The sequence below is a fragment of the Beta vulgaris genome, chromosome 2 (assembly GCF_026745355.1).
Source record: "Beta vulgaris subsp. vulgaris cultivar EL10 chromosome 2, EL10.2, whole genome shotgun sequence".
NCBI classification, from domain to species: Eukaryota; Viridiplantae; Streptophyta; class Magnoliopsida; order Caryophyllales; family Amaranthaceae; genus Beta; species Beta vulgaris.
Window position 1 is genome coordinate 2,127,621 of NC_079203.1, and position 19,890 is coordinate 2,147,510.

Below are 19,890 nucleotides of genomic sequence, written 5' to 3' on the forward strand. Positions count from 1 at the left end.
CAAAAAGTGGTTTGAATTTTGAAGTTAGGAATATTCAGATCGATTTTTGCGTCTTAACTTATAAATATGTCAAAATTTATAATAGGTTAGAGTTGATCACCTTTGTTTTATGGTTATTTTCTAATGTAATTCTTGTCTCTCGTTTATTAATCTTTGCCTTGAAATTCTCATTAATTTTGGATGGAAACTAGAAAAAAAAATTATTGGAAAATTTGTAAGTATTCAACATAAAAGAAACACAAATTTTTGTATGAGAAGGGTGTACAGTAACTTATTGTACAATGAGGATACTTTTTGCGGTAAATATAGGTTACTTAGTTAAAGTAATTCATTTAAGGTAAAAAATTATCTATTAAACGGGTGTAACTATGTCCTAAATGGACCACTTTTTATTTATATAGTAGTGACTTATTTAATGTTAGAAATTACCCTTTGTTCTAAAGTGATTCTTCTTGACTCGAAAAATACTCATATTTTGACTTAAAAGTGACTCATTTTTGCTTAAAGTGAATTGGTCTAACAATCAGTTTATTGTACAAAATATGCACACAATACTAATTGTGAAAGGATCATATTGATAAGCTATAGGAGACGTTTTGTTATTGTGGATAATGATTTTTAACATATTGAACCTTATAGTGGGCCTTCTTTCTCCATCATGTGCATAATGCAAGTGTCATTCACATCCTCCCCTCTTTCAGCCCTTATATAGGCCCCCATTCTATCTTCCTATTAGCACGAGAAAGTGTTGGCAATTAACCAATTGTTGATGTCTTTAAAAGAATCCAATAAGGGTAATTTAGTATTTTACACCTATGGCTCTTCCGAGTGGTACTCAAATAACGTCATTTTAATACCAATTGGTAATGAGATAAAACCATTTTAGTACCAATAGATATTGAGGTAGTACAATTTCAAAAAAAAAAAAGCATATCATTCCACAACAAGACAAACTTCTCAATTAAGTGAAATACCAACATATGATGTTCGCTGCAGATTGGAAGAGACATGGATATCAAATGACACAAATTAGAAGAGTCATAGTCGCATAGGTACCAAATAGTATGCCTAAATACCAAAATTACTTTAATGGAGTCTTTTTGAAACTCCATTTGTTGGTTGCTAAGACAAGCTCACCTTACTACAACCCAATCTCCTCTAAGAAGTGATAACAATATCAATCGAGTTATTTTTTTGCTATGTTGAGGTAATTGTGCAAGCTAGCCATGGGCGAAATATTGCAATTTGGTCAGCTTAATATCACGCTAGTTTTGAAAGGACTTCGATACAAAAGATAAAATACCGACAAATGCCTAATTAGAACCTTTCAAAATATTTGTTTAAAACAAGTTTTTGATGGTATGTTCATCAAATACAATACATAAAAACCTAATGTATGACCTGATTATATATGTAATGACAATGATGTTTTCGGTTCTAATTTACTATTTTATTGATTAAAAAATTTACTGCTTTTTTCATAACTAGATATACTACTTTTTTTATGATTTTAAAATATATATAGAACGATTCTAAATTGCGCAAACCTCATAACATGACTAATACTGTAAGAAATGATATTGAGCTTTACCAAAACGACATATTTCTCCACTAGATTTTTTTTAAAAAAATTGGTAAGAAGAATTCCTCAAGATTGCGCTCGCATAGGACCCATGCACTGCCCTCGCACAGGACCCATGCACTGCCCTCGCACAGGACCCCCATCCAGAGGCCCATTACAATGCCAGACACCTCTCTCTTCTTAAATCCCAAACAAATGCTTAGAGTAGGAATTGAACCCTAAAACCTTGTTAGGGAAAATTGGAAAGCTCATCATTTGAACCGACCCCAATTCCTTATTTCTCCACTAGATTATTCATCGTTTTTCCTCCCAAAGAAAACACAACCGTAGAAATCCTGAAGTTTCTACACTTAATTCTTTCAAACATATTGTAAATTTAAGGATATCAGATACAAATATACAGTAACAAAATGGAGAACCAAATAACTTAAAATTGCCAATCATTGCCAGCAGTACAGAAAAGGGTATATACTTTATATCTTACAAATTACAACTATCTTTGATTCAACATTTTCTTTCAGTTTCTTATGAACCAACTCTAATTATCAACACAAACATCCTTTCAACTCTCATATGGACCTAATTCTGAAATTAAGTATATGATTATACACCAACGATATAAGCGATTCTGCATGAAAAAACCTCCAGTTGATAGGCTGCTTCTATGAAATGAGCCTGAGCATGGCTCCAGTTGAGTATCATGCCGAATGTTGCAAAAACAAGGGGTGTTTTGGTCGTAACACAGGCAAGTACTTCCTTAGCTGCTAACTACCCTATTCTCAGCTCGTCGTAGGCTGGCAGTTGCTCCAGCAAGTGAACTGAGCAAGGTATCACCCACTTCGTTCTTACAAAGAGGGCAAAGAGCATTAATCTTCAGCCACTTATCCACACACTCCTTGTGAAACAAATGAGAACATGTCAACTCCCTCAGTTCATCATTATTCACATATTTCGCCAAGCAAATGCAACAAACCTGTAAGAAGAGATAATCCAGTCAGATTTGGATCGGGACAATCACAAAGCCAGGTATCACAAACAACGAAATTGAGAACAGAACATGATCACAATCTAGACCCATTCTACAGAACGAAGGACCTCTGGGAATGAAGCAGGAAATTTATTTGGAAGGGGGTTTTATATTTGAAAAAACTTGGGGGAAGGGGTCAAAAAGTAAAACCTTATTTTAGAAACTTCCATTAACTTTTTTATGAAGATTGTATGTGTGTGTGTTTGAGAAGGTGAGTGGATATTGGAACTTAGAAGTTGAACATGCAAACTGCAGAGCGCCACTTACGGCTTGCACTAACCAATTCTCATTGTATTGATGAGCCTGTTCACAAAAGCAGGATAAGGAACCACGTGAAAGCCGAAAAATAAGCAAAATATTGACCATTAACTCTCGATGTGCATCCCCAACTAAATAAAATCGGGAGGTTGCATACTTGCAGTACAATCTAGTCTTAACTCATGCATAATGATATATTATGCAATTAATCTAGACTATCTTGTATATTAGTAATGTATATCTTAGCATATCATGCGGTTAGTACTTAGTAATGTATATCTTGGCATATCATGCGGATAGTTACCTAGTTTACTTGAGTTGTAGTCTTGCATATAAACCATTTATGGTCATTAATATACTCACTGAACTCACGGATAATTTCTTTCAAAAATAAATAAAATTCCATGAGTATATTAATGGTTCATATACAAGACTACAACTTAGGAAAACTAGGTCACTAACTATCCACATGATATGCTAAGATATACATCACTAACCGCGTGATATGCTGAAGTACATTATTAATATACAAGATAATCTAGTTTTTTACATGATCTATCACATAACATAATGCTGTAAGATTTCATTGCCAAGGAAACTTCGATAAGTCGCATTTCACTGTTCATAAAGGTCACTTTCCCTGTTCCAGATATGTATCATTTCAGAAGGTTCCAGGAAACCTACAGGGCACTTATTTCAAGATCACTAACCCTATCAAACCTCTACGTATTTATACACCATTATTATGAACAAGTGGTTCATAGTTTACATTAGAACTTGTATGTTTACAGTGTTTTTTCAGAAGTTGGCACTTTCATACTTAACCTGAAAGTTCTTTTTTCTTTGTTTTTATAAACTTTTCCTTGCTACGTTTCTGTTTTTAGCTTTTCATCCAACACAGCTGCTAAGCAAAAGAAATAACATCTTGAAAAGATTAAAACAGCAGTGTGGCCAGAAAGAGAAGGCCACAAAGCACTTACTGCATCTTCTCCTGATATTGCCCGTTCCTTCTCTGTTCCTGCAGCCACTACTCCAGATTCACCAACACCGTCACTGTTTCTGCTTTTCTTCAACTTAAACTTGTAGGTTGGAAGAGCATTAATTGACTCCGATGTTGCTCCTCTGGTTTGGTTTAAATCTTCCCTAAAGCCTAGCACAGATATTATACATGGGAGACAACAGCAGATTGTTGCACAGAGTATAAATGGCATAGCATATCCTATGCAGCTGAAGATGAGGAACACTATACATAACCTGATTAGAGCAGGAATTTATGATTAGTTAGCGAGATACAAATAGAGAAAAACTTCAGTAAATTTATAAAGCATCAGCAAAATCACCCTTACCTGTACAAGTTGGGAGCTTCAGAAGAAGAAGCATGCCCCCCAAAGATCCACACATTACCGACCACAAACCAGATTGCAAAGAAGCAATCTAGGCCCATCTTAAAGTACTCGACTGCAGCCTTGAGCCTGCAGCACAAGGAAAGTCGATAAAACTTTAATGTACCTCTATAGTATCACTTGCAACAGAGAGAAGCATCAGAAAACAGCACCAGCGAAGTCATTAAGTTATACTCTTACACGTGAGCGCAGAGAATCACAATCAACTCATAAGGGCTCAACCTCAGCAAATTCATATAGCAATTTGATATTGTTAGTTTACGTATTGCATAGTAAAGAGGTTACAGATCATTTCGACGCAGATCACATTAAAAATATAAGAGTATTACTCCCTCTAGAAATAATAGGCCATATTTGACTTTAGTTATCACGTCTACATTGATAGTAGCTTCTCATTATAACTTAGTACACAATAGGAAATTCTACTGACGTTACTTCCTGTGAATACCTAGCAATGATATCTTCTTTACAATTCACTTTGCATATTTAATATATAAATGGTCAAAGTCCGGGTCGCCTAATTCTTTGCACACGCAGTTCGCGAAGAGAGCACAGTTAGGCAATTCACTACGCTCAAGTATTAAACATGAATAGTTTGCATTAGTGTGTTTGTATCAGTGTAAATCAATAAAAGAGACAGAGAAGCAGAGCACACATAATCCAGGCTTACAGAGCTAAATTAATCTTTTTTTTTGGCCATCACAGAGTAGAAGTTAGATTAATATAAATACAGCAGTACCCAAAAGGTATAGGCTGTGATTTCCTCACGATAATAAAGTAGAGACTAATACTCAATATACTTTCCTAATTGAGACAATCTCCATCTTTCCTGCCTCTTGAACATCCCAATTCTCTTGGAATATCTAGGAGAATCCCCATCCATAGCAAACACAACAGCTCCAATTTCCTCATTAGAGAGCAATTACATATGGCCTTGCCTAAAATTCTTCGAGATTTCAATGACTTGCACATTCTGAAGTTCAAACAGAAGTGGACCTCATTTCTTTCCCATTTCTCACATCCTGCATCAACTGTTCTATGCATTCTTTCCAAATGTTCCTTGAATGAGAGGCCTATTGAATTATCTTCTCTGACCAGTCAGCTCCAAGGCTTCAATTGTTCCCTAACTTGATAATTGCATCCCAATGAAATTTATGTTCCGTTTCATATTTCCTACACCATTTGAACATGCACCCTAAAACTCTTCACTACTTATAATAATGTATCTAACGAACAAAACCTCCACAATGTTTTTTTCCTTATCATTTGGAACTTTATGATGCTTGGAAAAACAAAATCATTTTCTTTACAACTGTTTGTGTTCCGTGCATTACTTTGCCATCCTCTACCCTCCATTCCTAATTGAATGTGAATTGCGAGAACAAAACAGAAAAAGTGCATGGCCAAACAACATGATGGGAAAGGTCATGATCAACCGATTCTGTAAAATATTTCTAGCCTCATTACCATAGGCTGTGTCCAACCTTCCATTTGTAGTAGGGTAGTACCTACATCCCTCTTTTTCGATCTAGTATTGTAGTTTTTTCATGGATATGGGACAGTTGCTAGCTAGCTAGCTAGGACTCAATCTCTCTCTTTTCTTCTATGACTTTTGGATAACCGACCCCCACTTTTGAATTGAAGCATTAACTCTTTCATTTAGGAAGGGACAAAGTCACATGAGGGGTAGTTGGGAAAGGCATTCCACTAATTTCTATTTTTTACATTCTGATGTTACTTTTTCTGCTAAAAAAAATAGTTCATCCTAATTACATATGTCTTCTATATTAGTGAAGTTATACAGCCGGTTGTCCGGTTGTGTCCCAACATAATTCTTAAATTAAAAGAACAAGCACTTCTTTCGCGCACCTCACACCTCTATTTTGAACCTACGCTCTAAGACCCCAAATGTCTTTGTTCACCTCGACTCTTGAGCATCTTGATTTACTTTGATCGTCAAAATGTCCTGTCTTGTCACACTTCACGCCCCAAGTAGCCTTCGCTCCCTCAGATTTATAATCAAAATCTAGAATCAAAGGTTCACACACATCAACCATTGCATAAACACAAATCCAGTCAAACTTCCCACTAACATTTTCTAAACCTTCAAGGAGGAGTTATCTCCAGTTTCCACTGTGCTTACCGCCATCCCCTTCCTCCAGATCCTTACCATAATGCGGCCTATCTAAAGACTAGTTTAAGGTCTATGGAGGATCTCTACTTAAATAAGAACAGCCCAATTGGCTGAGATGAGTGCCAAATGATCATCAACATCTGAATAATTTGAAGAAAAGTTCAAAGTTTATCTGACCCTCTAACTTCAAATTCCAAAAAGCCAATTGCAAAGAAGTGGATAAGTCAGGATAATCAAATACAAAGGAAGAGACGGAAGTGAGATATGTTAACATAATTCTTGCTTACAAAATCCTTATCCATTTTTACCAAATGCTAAAGAATAATTTCAACTCAATGCTTCTAATGTAGCTCTCAGTGCAAGAAAGAAAGACTAACATTCTTTCTTAAGACAGAAAGGAAGCTTAAGATGCTTGCTTATGAGAAGGGATTACTACTATGACACCTTTAAGACCACTAGAACTTGAAAAAAATGGGTGCCTGAAGCAAGCAAATCTGAAATCAAGTAACTGTAAAGTTGCAGAGCACGCAAGAGAAGCTCTTCAAATAAGAATTCCAAAGTCACGTACCTCCTCCAAAATAGCCAACTACCCCCCTCCCCCCAGAAAAAGGAACAAAAAGCTTCTCGCTGAATACTTATTTTCATGCTCCCCCGTTTGCTCTCTACCTCTTTTCATCCAAGTCATATTTCTTCTCATGCAGAAGTTATGACATAGAAAGTAACATCTAAACTGAATTTACAACCAGAATCCTTGTTGTAAAACATCTCCATGTCATAACATCAAACAGATTGGACATTTGCAATTTGATGACCAAAGTTTGACATATTATATTGCAGCATTAATGCACAAACTGCCAGCTTCAGAATGTATATGAAGTTCTAACAGTAACAACAGTAGGGGCCTAAATGTAAACAGGAAGATCAAGAGACAAAGAGCCAGCACGATAAATATAGTCAGGGAAATTATATTGGGAAAAACATGTCAGCCATGGAAGAGAATACAGAATAGTATAAAACCTAAAACATAGAAGCCACTGTTAGTTTTTCTGCATAGAAATATCAATCATTACCTGGCATTCCGCATTCCCACACTCTGACCAGTAGCATTTCTGTTTGATGTAGGGATGTGGTTATCATCTTCTAGAGTCTGAGCAGTAAAAGAAGAAGAGTGACCAACAATAGGATTGCCATTAGAAGAAAGTTGCCGGGGTTGGGAAGGGTCTTGTTCAGAGCCTTGATTGCGATGAAGATAACGCCAATAGAGAAGAGGAAGAGTTGCAATGCATCCTGTAGCATAACCCATAATCCAAGCAAATAATGGAGTTCGTGGATGTTCATGCCTTGACAAAGACAAAACTATGACAGAAGCCACAATCTGACCTAAGGTGAGAACAAGTTCAACAGATATCCACAACCCTGAATTTAAAGGGCTTCTGCGCCTTCGGCTGTGACCATTCCCTCTCCTGCTAAATGATGAATTCCTGGAATTCGAGATGTTGGAAAGAGGAAGTGACAACTGAGAAACCGTAGCCCTGGCACTACTTGAAGGCCTGTCTTCAGGCTGAGTAGATTCCATCTCATTAGAATTTCTATCATGAGCAGAACCAGATGAGGAAGCTTCTACACTCCTCCTTATGTCAATCACATACTCATTCTCATTTCTTTGTTCTGGATGCTCCATCAATAATGAGTATCTCTCTGTTTGGCTTTTACATTGAGATTCTGCAAATCGCATGGCCATTCAAGACAACCGAGAAAAACAGGATAAATGAATGCATGGAGAACTAGTATAAGCAACTCGATATCTGATTTTTCAGTAGAGTGAAGCTGCCTTATGCGATAACTTGATACCACCAATGACAAGCAATTGACTACAACAAGGTATACTGATAAGTCAATACTGATCCTTCTGTTTATAGAAACAACATACAAACTGTCAGTCTGAAGTTTACTTGTTCCCCTCCAATGATTAGAATCAGTTCAAGATGAACCTCAAAAGTAATTATACATCTCAAAGCAAAAATAACCCATCATACTATTCTATTTCTAATCTCTACTCTAGATAAGAATGCAGGGAAGCACACATCACAAGCAACAAATGCCAAACTACGCTATCACCCCACGACGGTGCACTGACCAGGCAAAAGGCACAGTAGACGTTATACATAACGAATTCGCATCATGCATAGCAAGGAGCTCAAGTTTGCTCTAATTCCCCCATCTTTTGATTTGAATTATCCAGGGTTACAGTACATGACATATATATATTGGAAGTAGATAGAAAGTCTACAAAAGAAAACAATTCCAAGCACACAATTTCAGCAAAAAATCATCAACAATAAGAAATACCAAATGCTAAATTAGATGATTACAATTTACACCAAACAAAATAATTCCAACATATGTAATCTCAGCAAAATCTAAATGAGGAAAAAAAATCCTGAACCCAGATTGATGACCCAGAAAGATTATAAAGAAAATCTTCCAACAGACAGACCCAAAAGATTACCTAGAACTCAAAAATGCTAAAAATCACTGAAAATTCACAAAGAAAAAAAAGGGGGAAGAACATCCAACAAAACCTAAACTTTAAACTTTGACCAATTCTCAGTACCAACCCCAATAAATAGTCAAACAAGCAAAAATATACTGATAAGATTTAAATCCCTTAATTTCTTTCAAACCCCACAAAATTAACAGATTCAAACCAAATTCCAGAACTAAATTTGACCCCAGTTCATATTTTCACAGAAGTATCAATTTTTCAAAGCAGCTTAACAACATAAATCTACCTGCCATTATATAGCTCAACAAGAAGATTTAGAGACAATAACAAAGAAAGATGAGAATAAAACTTACCATAAAATTTGCTGATAAAATAAATGAAGAGCTGATTGATAAAGGAAATAAAGATTTAGATGACTGAAAAATGGGAATAATTTTTGCAGTGATTCTGGGAAATATAACATGAAAAATGGTGTTCAGATTTTATGGGGTTTTTAATAAAGACTTGAGTTTTCTCTTTTGTCTGCTGTATTTTACGCAAAATTAACAAATGGCAACAATTTATCAAGAAACAAAATACTTTATAAAAATTCTTGCTTTTATAATATAATAATAATTAGTATAATTTTGAGTTTCTAAACATACATGTAAATAAATAGATAAATAAGAGTCAGCTGTATTTTTCTTATGCATTTGCTTGGACATGTCGTTTTGGAATATACTTGGACTCATTTATGTGTCAGTCAATGAGAGAGACACACACAAAAATAATCTTTATTTTTTGGGTTAGGTGATATTGTATATTGGCCTTAATAAAAATTAATAAGATTTGATAATCTTGATATGACAAAGAAGGTTTGACAAGAAATTTCATTGAAGTTTCTTCTCAATCGTTTTCTATTGTTTTGTTTTAGCGTGAAGAAACTGTAAATCTTTATCGGATATTAGGAATGTCAGTAAGGCGAGTTTGCGTAAACTTAACGAACTCGCATCTACTCCGATTAAATAGGGACGAAGGTTAAGTTTATGAGTGATAGAATGAAATGGAGATGAAAATTATAGGATTGGGGGTGTGAATTTGAAATTGTATATGTCCTTTCACTGCCAACCTCTCCACTTATTCTTCATCTCAAATTGAGTATCAATTTTTTAATGGACAACCATATTAAAATCAATCTTATTATGAAGAAACATATCTAGTAACAAAGTTGTTATACGATGGGGCGGGTATGGCAAATGTATGGGATGGGTGTAGGCACCCAAGTAGATGGTGAAGAAGGCATGGGTTATATGGTGTAATTTTGTACTTGTTGGAGTAGGGATGGATTTGAATATTTTACGCCATGGGTGGTGGGGTAAGTGGGGGTGGGGATGAGATTTTTAGACAAGTTTGGGTGTAGTCGTGTGGGTGTGGAAATACCACCTCTTCACGTACAAGCGACCCGCCTCATTGACATCCCTAACGAGGATGTACTTCTCTTTTGTTACTCACTTTGTGTTATACTATAATGTAGTAACATACTTCCTCCTTTTTCTTTTCTACTTGCAACATTGAAACATGGCATGAGAATTAGAAGAGGAGATATTGAAATAAATAAATATAAAAGATTTCGTTTGCTAGAAAAAAAAAACAATAGAAAACATATTGTTAATGTTGCAATTAACATACAACTTTCTAAAATGTGAAACTGCAAGCAAAAGGCGGAGGAAGTATATGTCAAGGTAAAAAGGAGACACAAAGTGACAATGAGTATGAATAGGCTAGAGAACGTATCGTGGAAAAAGAAGAAGCTTACAAGATAATATTAAGTAAAAATAGGAAAATCTTTTAGAAATATACTCAAAACCAAAGTTAAGAAGATCTTTATGATCTTTATAAACAGAGGGAATGCAATAGATTAAATGTGGCATTGCTTTCATAAATTTTCTTGAAAATTATTTTCCAAATATCTGTCTATTATTCTGGAAATACCCAAAAAAATCTCTTTGTTGCTCTAAAGTTTCAAAGTTTGTTACTGATATATGCGTTATACAATACTCTCTCTGTATTTTTCTGTTCTTCCTACATGAAATCTTGACAATATTCACCATTAGAGATAACCTTCTAAAAAAAATTTATTACATAAGAAAAAATATAATAATGTATGTATTGTTTAATTCATCTCAATGAGTAATTTATTGATATTCAATCATTATAATTTTTACTAATATGTAATGAAAGATATCTCAGATCAAAGAGTGCAATGGCAAACGCGCATATTCATAGTGGGACGAACCAAAAAAAAAAGAAGAGTATATATAGATACATATTAGATATAACCTAGACAAAGCTTGTTTCTTTTGTGACAACGATTAGCGACATTTGACTTCAATTTGTGAGTCCAATTCATCTAAAGTTTTCGTAAGAATTTGAAAATTTCATTTCTTAATATGGTGTTCATATACTCAGTAATATTTGGTTTAATGATAATATTTTATATTTCATGGGAGCAAACTCCAATTGATGCACGTTAGAGTTGGTGATTTCTTCTCTTAATAAATCTAATCTTTTTCACTACCAAAGGACACTGCTTGTTGAGGTGAGTAGTGCTACCCTGTACAAGGTTCTGGTCTAGTTATGAGTTATTCTCCTTATCAATCAAAAAGATAAAATGAGGCAATCATATTTGCACCATAAGTGAAAAAGGGGGTCAATATTGTGATTTTTCCTTTACTTGGTGAAGTATTGTAATTTCAAGATAGAAATTGGAAAAAAAATAAATAATTGAAAATAATCACATTCTTTCTTTTATTCTTGCTCGTAGATTCCTAAGAGCTTTTGTTACTAAGAAGTCTTACTAGTTACTCCTTCAATTTCCCTAAATTATTCTACCCATATTAGTACACTTCCGATATAAAGAAAAATAGACCGCTAAAAATGTCTTTAGTTACTTTTAAGGAGAAAAGAGTAATACTAGGTCCATCACTATGTTGTGCAGTATTGGAGGATAAAAATAGAGAAAAGTTCATCAAATAAGGAATAGATTAAAGGTTAAAATTGACTTGAACACCCTAGACTATAGCTCGGGTGCACCAAACAGCCTCAACTACGACTTATAGTCGGAACACTCCAAAGTACGGACATGGGTGCAGTCCGTATCATAAATGAGGTCGGTGACCGAAATTCTCACCGGTTATAAGTCGAGTGCTAGATATTGGGAATCATAGAAGCGTTTTCCTTTATTGTGGTTGAACTTCTAATTAGTTTGGACTTCTGCGGGCAAACGATGTCGACAGTAGACCCTACCATTAGCTAAACTGGTATTTAAATTCTTCTTGAAACTTGAAGATGAAGTTGAGCTCATTATTGTTATGCGGATTTCACTCTTTCAGAACTTAGGGTTCATTGGGAAGAAAAAGGGAATTTGGGGAAGAAAGTATTTGTGTTCAATTGAGGAAGAAGAAATGAAGGCATGCTCCCTTTTTTGTTTAAGTAACAAAAATTAAGGTTAAAAAAGAAGAAAATAAGAAAGGTGGTAGAATCTAGTGAGAATTCTAGGCACCGACCTTATTTATCGTACAGACTGCACCCAAGTCCGTACTTTGGGGTGTTATGGCTATAAGTCTTAGTTGAGGTTGTTTGGTGCACCTATGCTATGGTTCAGGGTATTGAGGCAAAATTTTCCTAGAGTAAAAGTGGGTAGAACTTAAAAGAACGAATATAAACATAAAGTACATAGAAGATAAAACAGGGAGAGCATATTAATTAGATAATTAGGTTGTTACATTGATATCTAGTTATTTACTTCCTCCATTTCATATTACTTTGAATAATGTTCCATGCACGCTTACCTAATCATTAATAACTCACACTTCTTATAAGCAAAAAATTTCAAAATTTGAAGACATGTGTCAGGATGAATCTAACAATATCACAGATGACTATATGTTTCCTTGCTTTCAATTTGCAAAACACGGATAAATGAGAGTGGATGAATAGTGTAAAAGTCAAAATATTTCAATTATTTTTACAAGGAAGAAGTATATTGATGTGTCATGTTTGTATATAGTTTTAGGTGCATTTAGGTTGCATTTTAGAGCATTTAGATTCATAATTAGGTTCATATTGCTATATTCATTCTTAAGTTATGCTATTATACTGCTATTAGGTATGTTTTCGTGTTTTTGATGAATTTCAGGTAATGAATACACATTTGAAGTATGATTAGCCAAACTTGAGGATTAGGAGCATTTAGAAGATATGCATTGCATAAGGATCGTTTGGATATGTTATAGTACGAGTTTGAGCGAAAACAAAGCGTAAACTCATTAAAAGAAATGTGAAAAAGGAGTCACGTCCACTCTTATGATCCTAACTTTTTATGTGATTCTGATAATTAAATAATTCTAGTGGCTTTGAAAACTAGACTTAAAGAGATTTTCAACGATAGGTACTACGTCCCGAAGATACTTCTAATCGGAAGTTATGCCTTTTCAAAGTTGCGAATGTTTCTGCTGGAATCTATTATCATACATAAGGATCACTAATCCTCCCATTTACTGATTATTCGACTTTCCTTATCTTGTAAATTACTTTCCTAGTCATATTAGGTTATTTAATATTATTATTAGGAAAAATTCTTGCATTTCTAAGTAGTTATTTTTGAAGGAAAAAAAAAGCTACTATATATAAAATAGTTATTTTCAAAAGTAGATGGAGTACTTAATAGATATTCCCTCCGTTTCCTAAAAATCTTTTCTCTTTCTGTTTAAGTGCGTTTCTAAAAGACTTATTGCTTATTTGAATTTTTTTTCCCTTTTTACCCTCTCATACCCCTATCATATGAGATCCACCAGTAGTCTATTACATTATTAATTCAATTTTACTCCTTTCCTTTCCCTATTTTAACTCATTTTTTATTTGTTTATTTATCTTAACCCTTTCTCTCTCCTACTTTACCCACCCCACACCCCACACAAATAGATCATCTAGAGGTGGGCATGGGCCGGGCCGGCATGCGGCCCGGCACAAGCCCGCTCGAGGCCCGGCACAAGCCCGCTCGAGGCCCGGCCCGTTGTCCACTACGTGGGCCACGGGCCTGTCACGGTCAAGAAAATTTATTTTCGACCCGCACCGGCACGAGCACGTGTGGGCCGTCCCGCGTGCCGCATGCTCATTTCCTTTGATTTTTACCCTAAAACTGTCAAAAATACAAAAATACAACATAAAACATGGGTCGGCCCGCGGGAAGCACGAGCCTGGCCCGTGGGCTTGGACCGAACCATGGACAAATTTTTAAAATTTCAAGCCCGACCCGGCACAACCCGCCACTCATGGGTCCGGCCCATGCCCACCTCTAAGATCATCCTTAGCATATGTAGGAACAACAACAAGGAAGAAGTTTAGGAAACGGAGGGAGTACAAATGATAAAATCTTTATAATATTTTGAGCTAAAAATACAAATGTGCAACTATATACAAAAATGTACTAATAATTATTTGTTTTGCTCATCAATCTAGAGACACCCACATCACCCCCATACAAAGGAGAGAGAAATTAGAAGAGAAGAGAGAGATAGAGGAACAGAGGGAGAGACACCTCCCACTTTCCTCAGATTCATCCAAAAATTATTCACAATTTTTTTGTTTGCATTACATAATACAGGATCCAAACAACACCTAAGCTACTTCACCACCCTCCTTTTTTTTTTTTCTAACTTCCTTTCTTTTTCCAAACAATTGTTTTTCCTAAAAGGCTACTCTCCAACAAAACCATTAAAGATAACCCTTTTATTTTTTTTATTTTTTTATTTTTGTATTTCTGAGTTCCATTGATGGATCTTTCTTAACAACTCAAAGTTCTTAACTTTCCTTTTCAGGGTCTTGGTAACGTTAAATTTCTCTCTTCATTCTCCTTAATTTGCCTGCATTTTCAAATTTTGGAGCTCAGATTTTTGTGGGTTTCTTTTAAATAGTTTCTATTTATACCCCAAATCATCAATTTGTTTCAAAATTTAGGAGAATTTCTTTGATTTTTTTATTATCATTGTTGTGTTTCTTTCTTTGAAACCCTTTTTGAATTTGAAGCAAAATTAGAGGGAGATTGAGGTGGTTTAGGGTTACTTTAATTCAAATTCTTGGCAATCAGATCTGACTTTATACCCATATGTATCACCTTTATTGTTGATAAATTCTGTGGAATTTTGGTGATTCATTTCTCTAATTTAGCAACTTTAAGCTTTATTGTTGTATGTTCTTGGTGTTAGATTAGGTAATAATCATGGGAGTTACTTATTCTGAAAGATCTGTTATTTTTTTGGTGTAGCATTGTAATTTCTGTAAATTTTGTATCTGGGGTTTCTGTTTTTATGATGTACTATTTGATATTAAGTTTGTGATGGGGATCTATAATATTGGGGGCTCTTCATGGGATGTGGGTTTGGTGAGTTTGGATTGAATTTACATGATATTATTCAGTTAAAGAATTCATCATGTTGAAGCAAATTCTTAGCAAGATTCCTAGGAAGCCCTTTAAATCTGATAATGGAGAACCTATATTGAACAACAATTTGAATGGCTCGGGCAATGGCACTCCGAGGGCACGGAATGGCAATGCTGCTTCGGGCAAAGCGAATGCCACGAAGCGCACGTCTTCTGCTGTGTTCCCGACGAGTGTGGTTGCCGGAATTGAGCCCCTTGTGTCTTTCAAGGATGTGCCTAATTCGGAGAAGATGAATTTGTTTTTGAGTAAGTTGAATCTTTGCTGTGTGACATTCGACTTCTATGACCCTAGTAAGAACACTTCAGAGAAGGATATTAAGCGGGAAACCCTGATTGAACTCGTTGATTTTGTTGCTGTGGGGCCGCCTTCAAAGTTCCCCGAGCCTGCTATCTTTGCCATGTGTAGGATGTGTTCTGTTAATCTATTTCGGGTCTTCCCACCGAATTATAGGTCTGGTGGAGGTGGTGCTGAAAATGATGATGATGAACCCATGTTTGATCCTTCTTGGACACACCTGCAAATTGTTTATGATTTGCTGCTTAAGTTTATTACTTCACCATCACTTGATGCAAAGGTAGCAAAAAAATACATAGACCACTCATTCATAGTGAAGGTGCTTGATCTCTTTGATTCCGAGGATCCTCGGGAAAGAGAATGTCTCAAGACTATCCTTCATAGGGTCTATGGTAAATTCATGGTCCACAGACCATATATTCGGAAGGCTATGAGCAATATATTCTACCGGTTTGTGTTTGAGACTGAGAAACATAATGGAATTGCAGAACTGTTGGAAATCTTTGGGAGTGTTATTAGTGGGTTTGCCTTGCCCTTGAAAGAGGAGCACAAGATACTTTTGTGGAGAGCTTTGATTCCTCTGCATAAACCAAAATCTCTGGGTGTCTACTTTCAGCAGCTGTCGTACTGCATTACGCAGTTTATAGATAAGGAACCAAAGGTAACGAGCACCGTGATAAAAGGTTTGCTAAAGTACTGGCCAATTACAAACAGCCAGAAGGAGGTTATGTTCTTGGGTGAGTTGGAAGAGATATTGGAAGCCACCAACATGCTTGAATTCCAAAAGATCATGATTCCATTGTTTTCACGGATTGCGTGTTGTATCAACAGCTATCACTTTCAGGTAGTGATCATTGTATTTCATTTTATATATATGTATTATTGCTGGTGAGTTCTGCATCCAAATTCCTCCTGATATGTGAAATGTGTTGTACAAATTAGCACATCTTTTGCTTGGTTTATTTTGCACTCTTATGCCTAGCTAGAGGATGTGGTAGCTATCTCTTCTGTTGTCGTCGTTGCTCCTGCCCCCCTCACTTTCAAATTCAATTTGCATGAATTTTGCTGAAGTTCAGGAAGGAATTATGGATGTGCTCTGTTTATTTTCCATAGGATGTGTGACCAGTTGCTTGTGAAATCACTGGCTATGCTCAGGTTCAGAAAGCAACTGAATTGGCATGTCGAAGTGTGGGAGCTCTCTAAATTAAGACAAAATTTGCTAAACCCCTTCTTTGCTGCGATTTGTGCTGTATATGAACTAGAAAGTAGACAGTCCTTGTCAGAGTTATGCATTTAACCTGATTACTCTGATTAGTTTAAGGGTGTGCTATCTTGTTCTGCTGGGGAAAAGCGAGAAACGAGAATTTGGGTTATGTAACTTATGTTGTTGGGAAGAAGTTGCATTGCTTAGTTTTTCTTCTTGTGAGCTGCTTAGGTGAATTATCCAGTACGAGGTTATCTTTTTGGGTGATTGAATCAATCACCCATTGACGGATTCTTGTTTCAGATGGACTGTCATAAATGGGATCTTTCTGCAAGAAAAATAGGTGGTTAGACGAACAAATGCTTGATTGAGAATGGTTTGTGGGAATGTGCAATTTTGTTGCGTTCCCTAAATATGCAAATTTTCACTGTAATTTAGTCTTTATACTGGAATGAGGTAGTAGATGTTCACGTTGCTAGTTCTGAAATTGATGTTACTCTTTTACATGCATAATTAATTAAGCAGGTCATGTTATAGTTAATCAATAAATGACTAATTTTAAGTTTTGCTATTTAGAATTTCCCCTTCTGGAAGAATTCAGAGTTTTTTCATGAACAAATGAGAGTGGCATTGCTATGTGTTCAACACTCGTCTTTCTACTCATATATCTCCTGCAACATTTTCTATTGTTTTTGAGATGCATGTCTGCAGGTTTTTCTTGCTAAATTATGAATTATTGTATATTCTTCATGGGCTTGAGGTTTTTGGCTAATCATACCCTTTTGTCGGTTCATGTGCTTAAGATTACCGCTCATCTGGAAGTTCACTTGAATATAATGCTTCATCTTGCTTCCTTCAGGTGGCTGAAAGGTCGCTGTTTCTATGGAACAATGATCAAATCCTTAACCTAATTGGACACAACCGTGGGGTGATACTTCCCATAATCTTCCCAGCCTTGGAGAGGAATACTCAGAGCCATTGGAACCAGGCAGTGCTCAACCTAACCTTGAATGTCAGAAAAATCTTTCAGGAAATGGATGAGCCGCTCTTTCTCGAGTGTCAAATGCAGTACAGGGAAGATGAGGCAAAGCTATCTGTAATAGCAGAGCAGCGGAAAGAGAATTGGGAACGCCTAGAGAATGCCGCTGCCCGTCTCCAGCCGATAACAGGAAACATCGCTGTTCTTGTAACGCCTTCAGTCGCCTGCTAGTCTGATTTGGTAAAACTTAAAATCTGTACTTGTGTAGTAGTTTGGTTCTCTTTTCTACTTGTTTTTGACCTCATCCTTTCTTCGTTATGGGTTTGGAAGTGTTGTTTAGTTTGGGGGGAGAACCAGAAGGAAATGTATGAGAAGTGTAAAGGCTATTTTTCACATGGGCACTTTTTTAATGGATTGCCCAAGTGAGTAGGGTCTGTTGCTGTAATTTGTTTTTGATGATCTTGTGATGCTTTCTCTTTGATGTCAATCTTCTGTACCTAATTGGCTAATTGGGTTTTTCCTCCAGCCAAGTTAGTAGTAAGAATTAAGAAAGGGTTTCACCATTTCATAGCAATTGTAAAAAGCTTCTTGTTTCCATGAATTTTACATATAGATGAACCCCTCTTTTCTTTTTGTTTTTCTATAAAGGTTTACATTGGGCAAAGGTAGACGATATTCAATGCCGGAGTCGGGCAGTTAAGATAATAATGTGGTGGTCGTTTGGTTGAACATTGGAAGTTATGCCAGAGTTGGGCAGTTAAGGTAATAATGTGGTGGTCGTTTGGTTGAACATTGGAAGTTATGCCGGAGTTGAGCAGTTAAGGTAATAATGTGGTGGTTGTTTGGTTGAACATTGGAAGTTATGCCGGAGTTGGGCAGTTAAGGTAATAATGTGGTGGTCGTTTGGTTGAACATTGGAAGATATGAAGTACTATCTTAGATTTTGCAATCCGAACTCCTTAAGAAGCTTATAAAACAAGTGGAAGGAACTAGGTGAGCAACTTTTCTTCTATTTTATGGGAAGTAGAATTTTCTAAGATCTTGTTTACGTCAATTGAGTTTTACTAAACAAAACTTATATTTGTTGATTCTCGAGTATATATATATATATATATATATATAGGTTTAAGTTCATATGAGAACTACCCTTATGGTGAGAACCGTGAGAACCACTCATTTTTCCTCATTTTACGAAAATTTTGATCATGTGATAATATTTTTGCTCATTTTTTGTTTCACTTATTTTATGGTTTCGCTCATTTAACAATTTTGTGCTCATTTATCAACGTTTTTGCTCATTTTACGTTTTGCTCATTTTACTTTTTTTCTCATTGAACTTTTTTATGCTCATTTTACGTTTTTCTTCTTTTACATTTTTGTTCATTTTACGTTTTTGATAACTTAATGTTTTCTACTCATTTTATGTTTATGCTCATTTTTTACTTCTTTTTGCTCAGTTTAGGAAGTTCGAGCTCATTTTATGTGGTTCTCACGGTTCTCACCATAAGAGGGTTCTCATTAGAACCCAACCCTATATATATATATATATATATATATATATATATATATATATATATCTTATGTAAATCACTGAATTATATCAATTAAATTATGGTTAATTTGATTGAAATTGGATTTTGCTGATTGAAACTAAATTTGCTCTATTGAATATTACTTTTTCTATAAGTAGAATTGGAATTTGTACAAAAGTGACTAAGCATAAAATGATATTTGTTCAAGGACAACCAACTATCTGTTACTTTATCCAGGAAAAAGTACCAAAATTTCAAGACTGTAACTTGCAATAATTCAAAGCAAAAACGAATATTTCAATTTTAGTTTAAATAGACAAAAATTTCTCGTCCATCTCATCCTATATTTCACCCAAAAAAAAGCACTACAATACTATAGCTAGTAACTAGTGTTCACAATAAGTTTTGCTATTTTTAACAGGATCAATTTGATTGTTAACATGCATTTTATAATTTAATATATTTATTGGGATTCAAAGAAAATTACTGT

At 35.4% G+C, this 19,890-nt stretch overlaps 2 protein-coding genes across 3 annotated transcripts; one reads left to right on the plus strand and one right to left on the minus strand.

Moving 5' to 3' along the window:
• Positions 1 to 1,980: 1,980 nt before the first annotated feature.
• LOC104887736 (E3 ubiquitin-protein ligase At1g63170) lies at positions 1,981 to 9,499 on the minus strand. Of its 2 annotated transcripts, none has more exons than XM_010672458.4 (5): positions 9,264 to 9,499; positions 7,475 to 8,313; positions 4,214 to 4,339; positions 3,848 to 4,121; positions 1,981 to 2,555 (listed from the first exon to the last, which is right to left on the minus strand). In XM_010672458.4, the coding sequence occupies exons 2-5, from the start codon at positions 8,143 to 8,145 to the stop codon at positions 2,340 to 2,342; spliced, it is 1,287 nt and encodes a 428-aa protein (XP_010670760.1). In that variant the 5' UTR covers positions 8,146 to 8,313; positions 9,264 to 9,499; the 3' UTR covers positions 1,981 to 2,339. The 2 variants fall into 2 exon arrangements, with proteins under 2 accessions (XP_010670760.1, XP_019103620.1); XM_019248075.3 differs by having other exon boundaries at positions 7,475 to 8,126; positions 9,264 to 9,498.
• A 4,904-nt stretch (positions 9,500 to 14,403) lies between these two features.
• LOC104887735 (serine/threonine protein phosphatase 2A 57 kDa regulatory subunit B' kappa isoform) lies at positions 14,404 to 18,355 on the plus strand. Its single transcript, XM_010672457.3, has 2 exons — positions 14,404 to 16,529; positions 17,749 to 18,355. The coding sequence occupies exons 1-2, from the start codon at positions 15,381 to 15,383 to the stop codon at positions 18,097 to 18,099; spliced, it is 1,500 nt and encodes a 499-aa protein (XP_010670759.1). The 5' UTR covers positions 14,404 to 15,380; the 3' UTR covers positions 18,100 to 18,355.
• Positions 18,356 to 19,890: the final 1,535 nt, after the last annotated feature.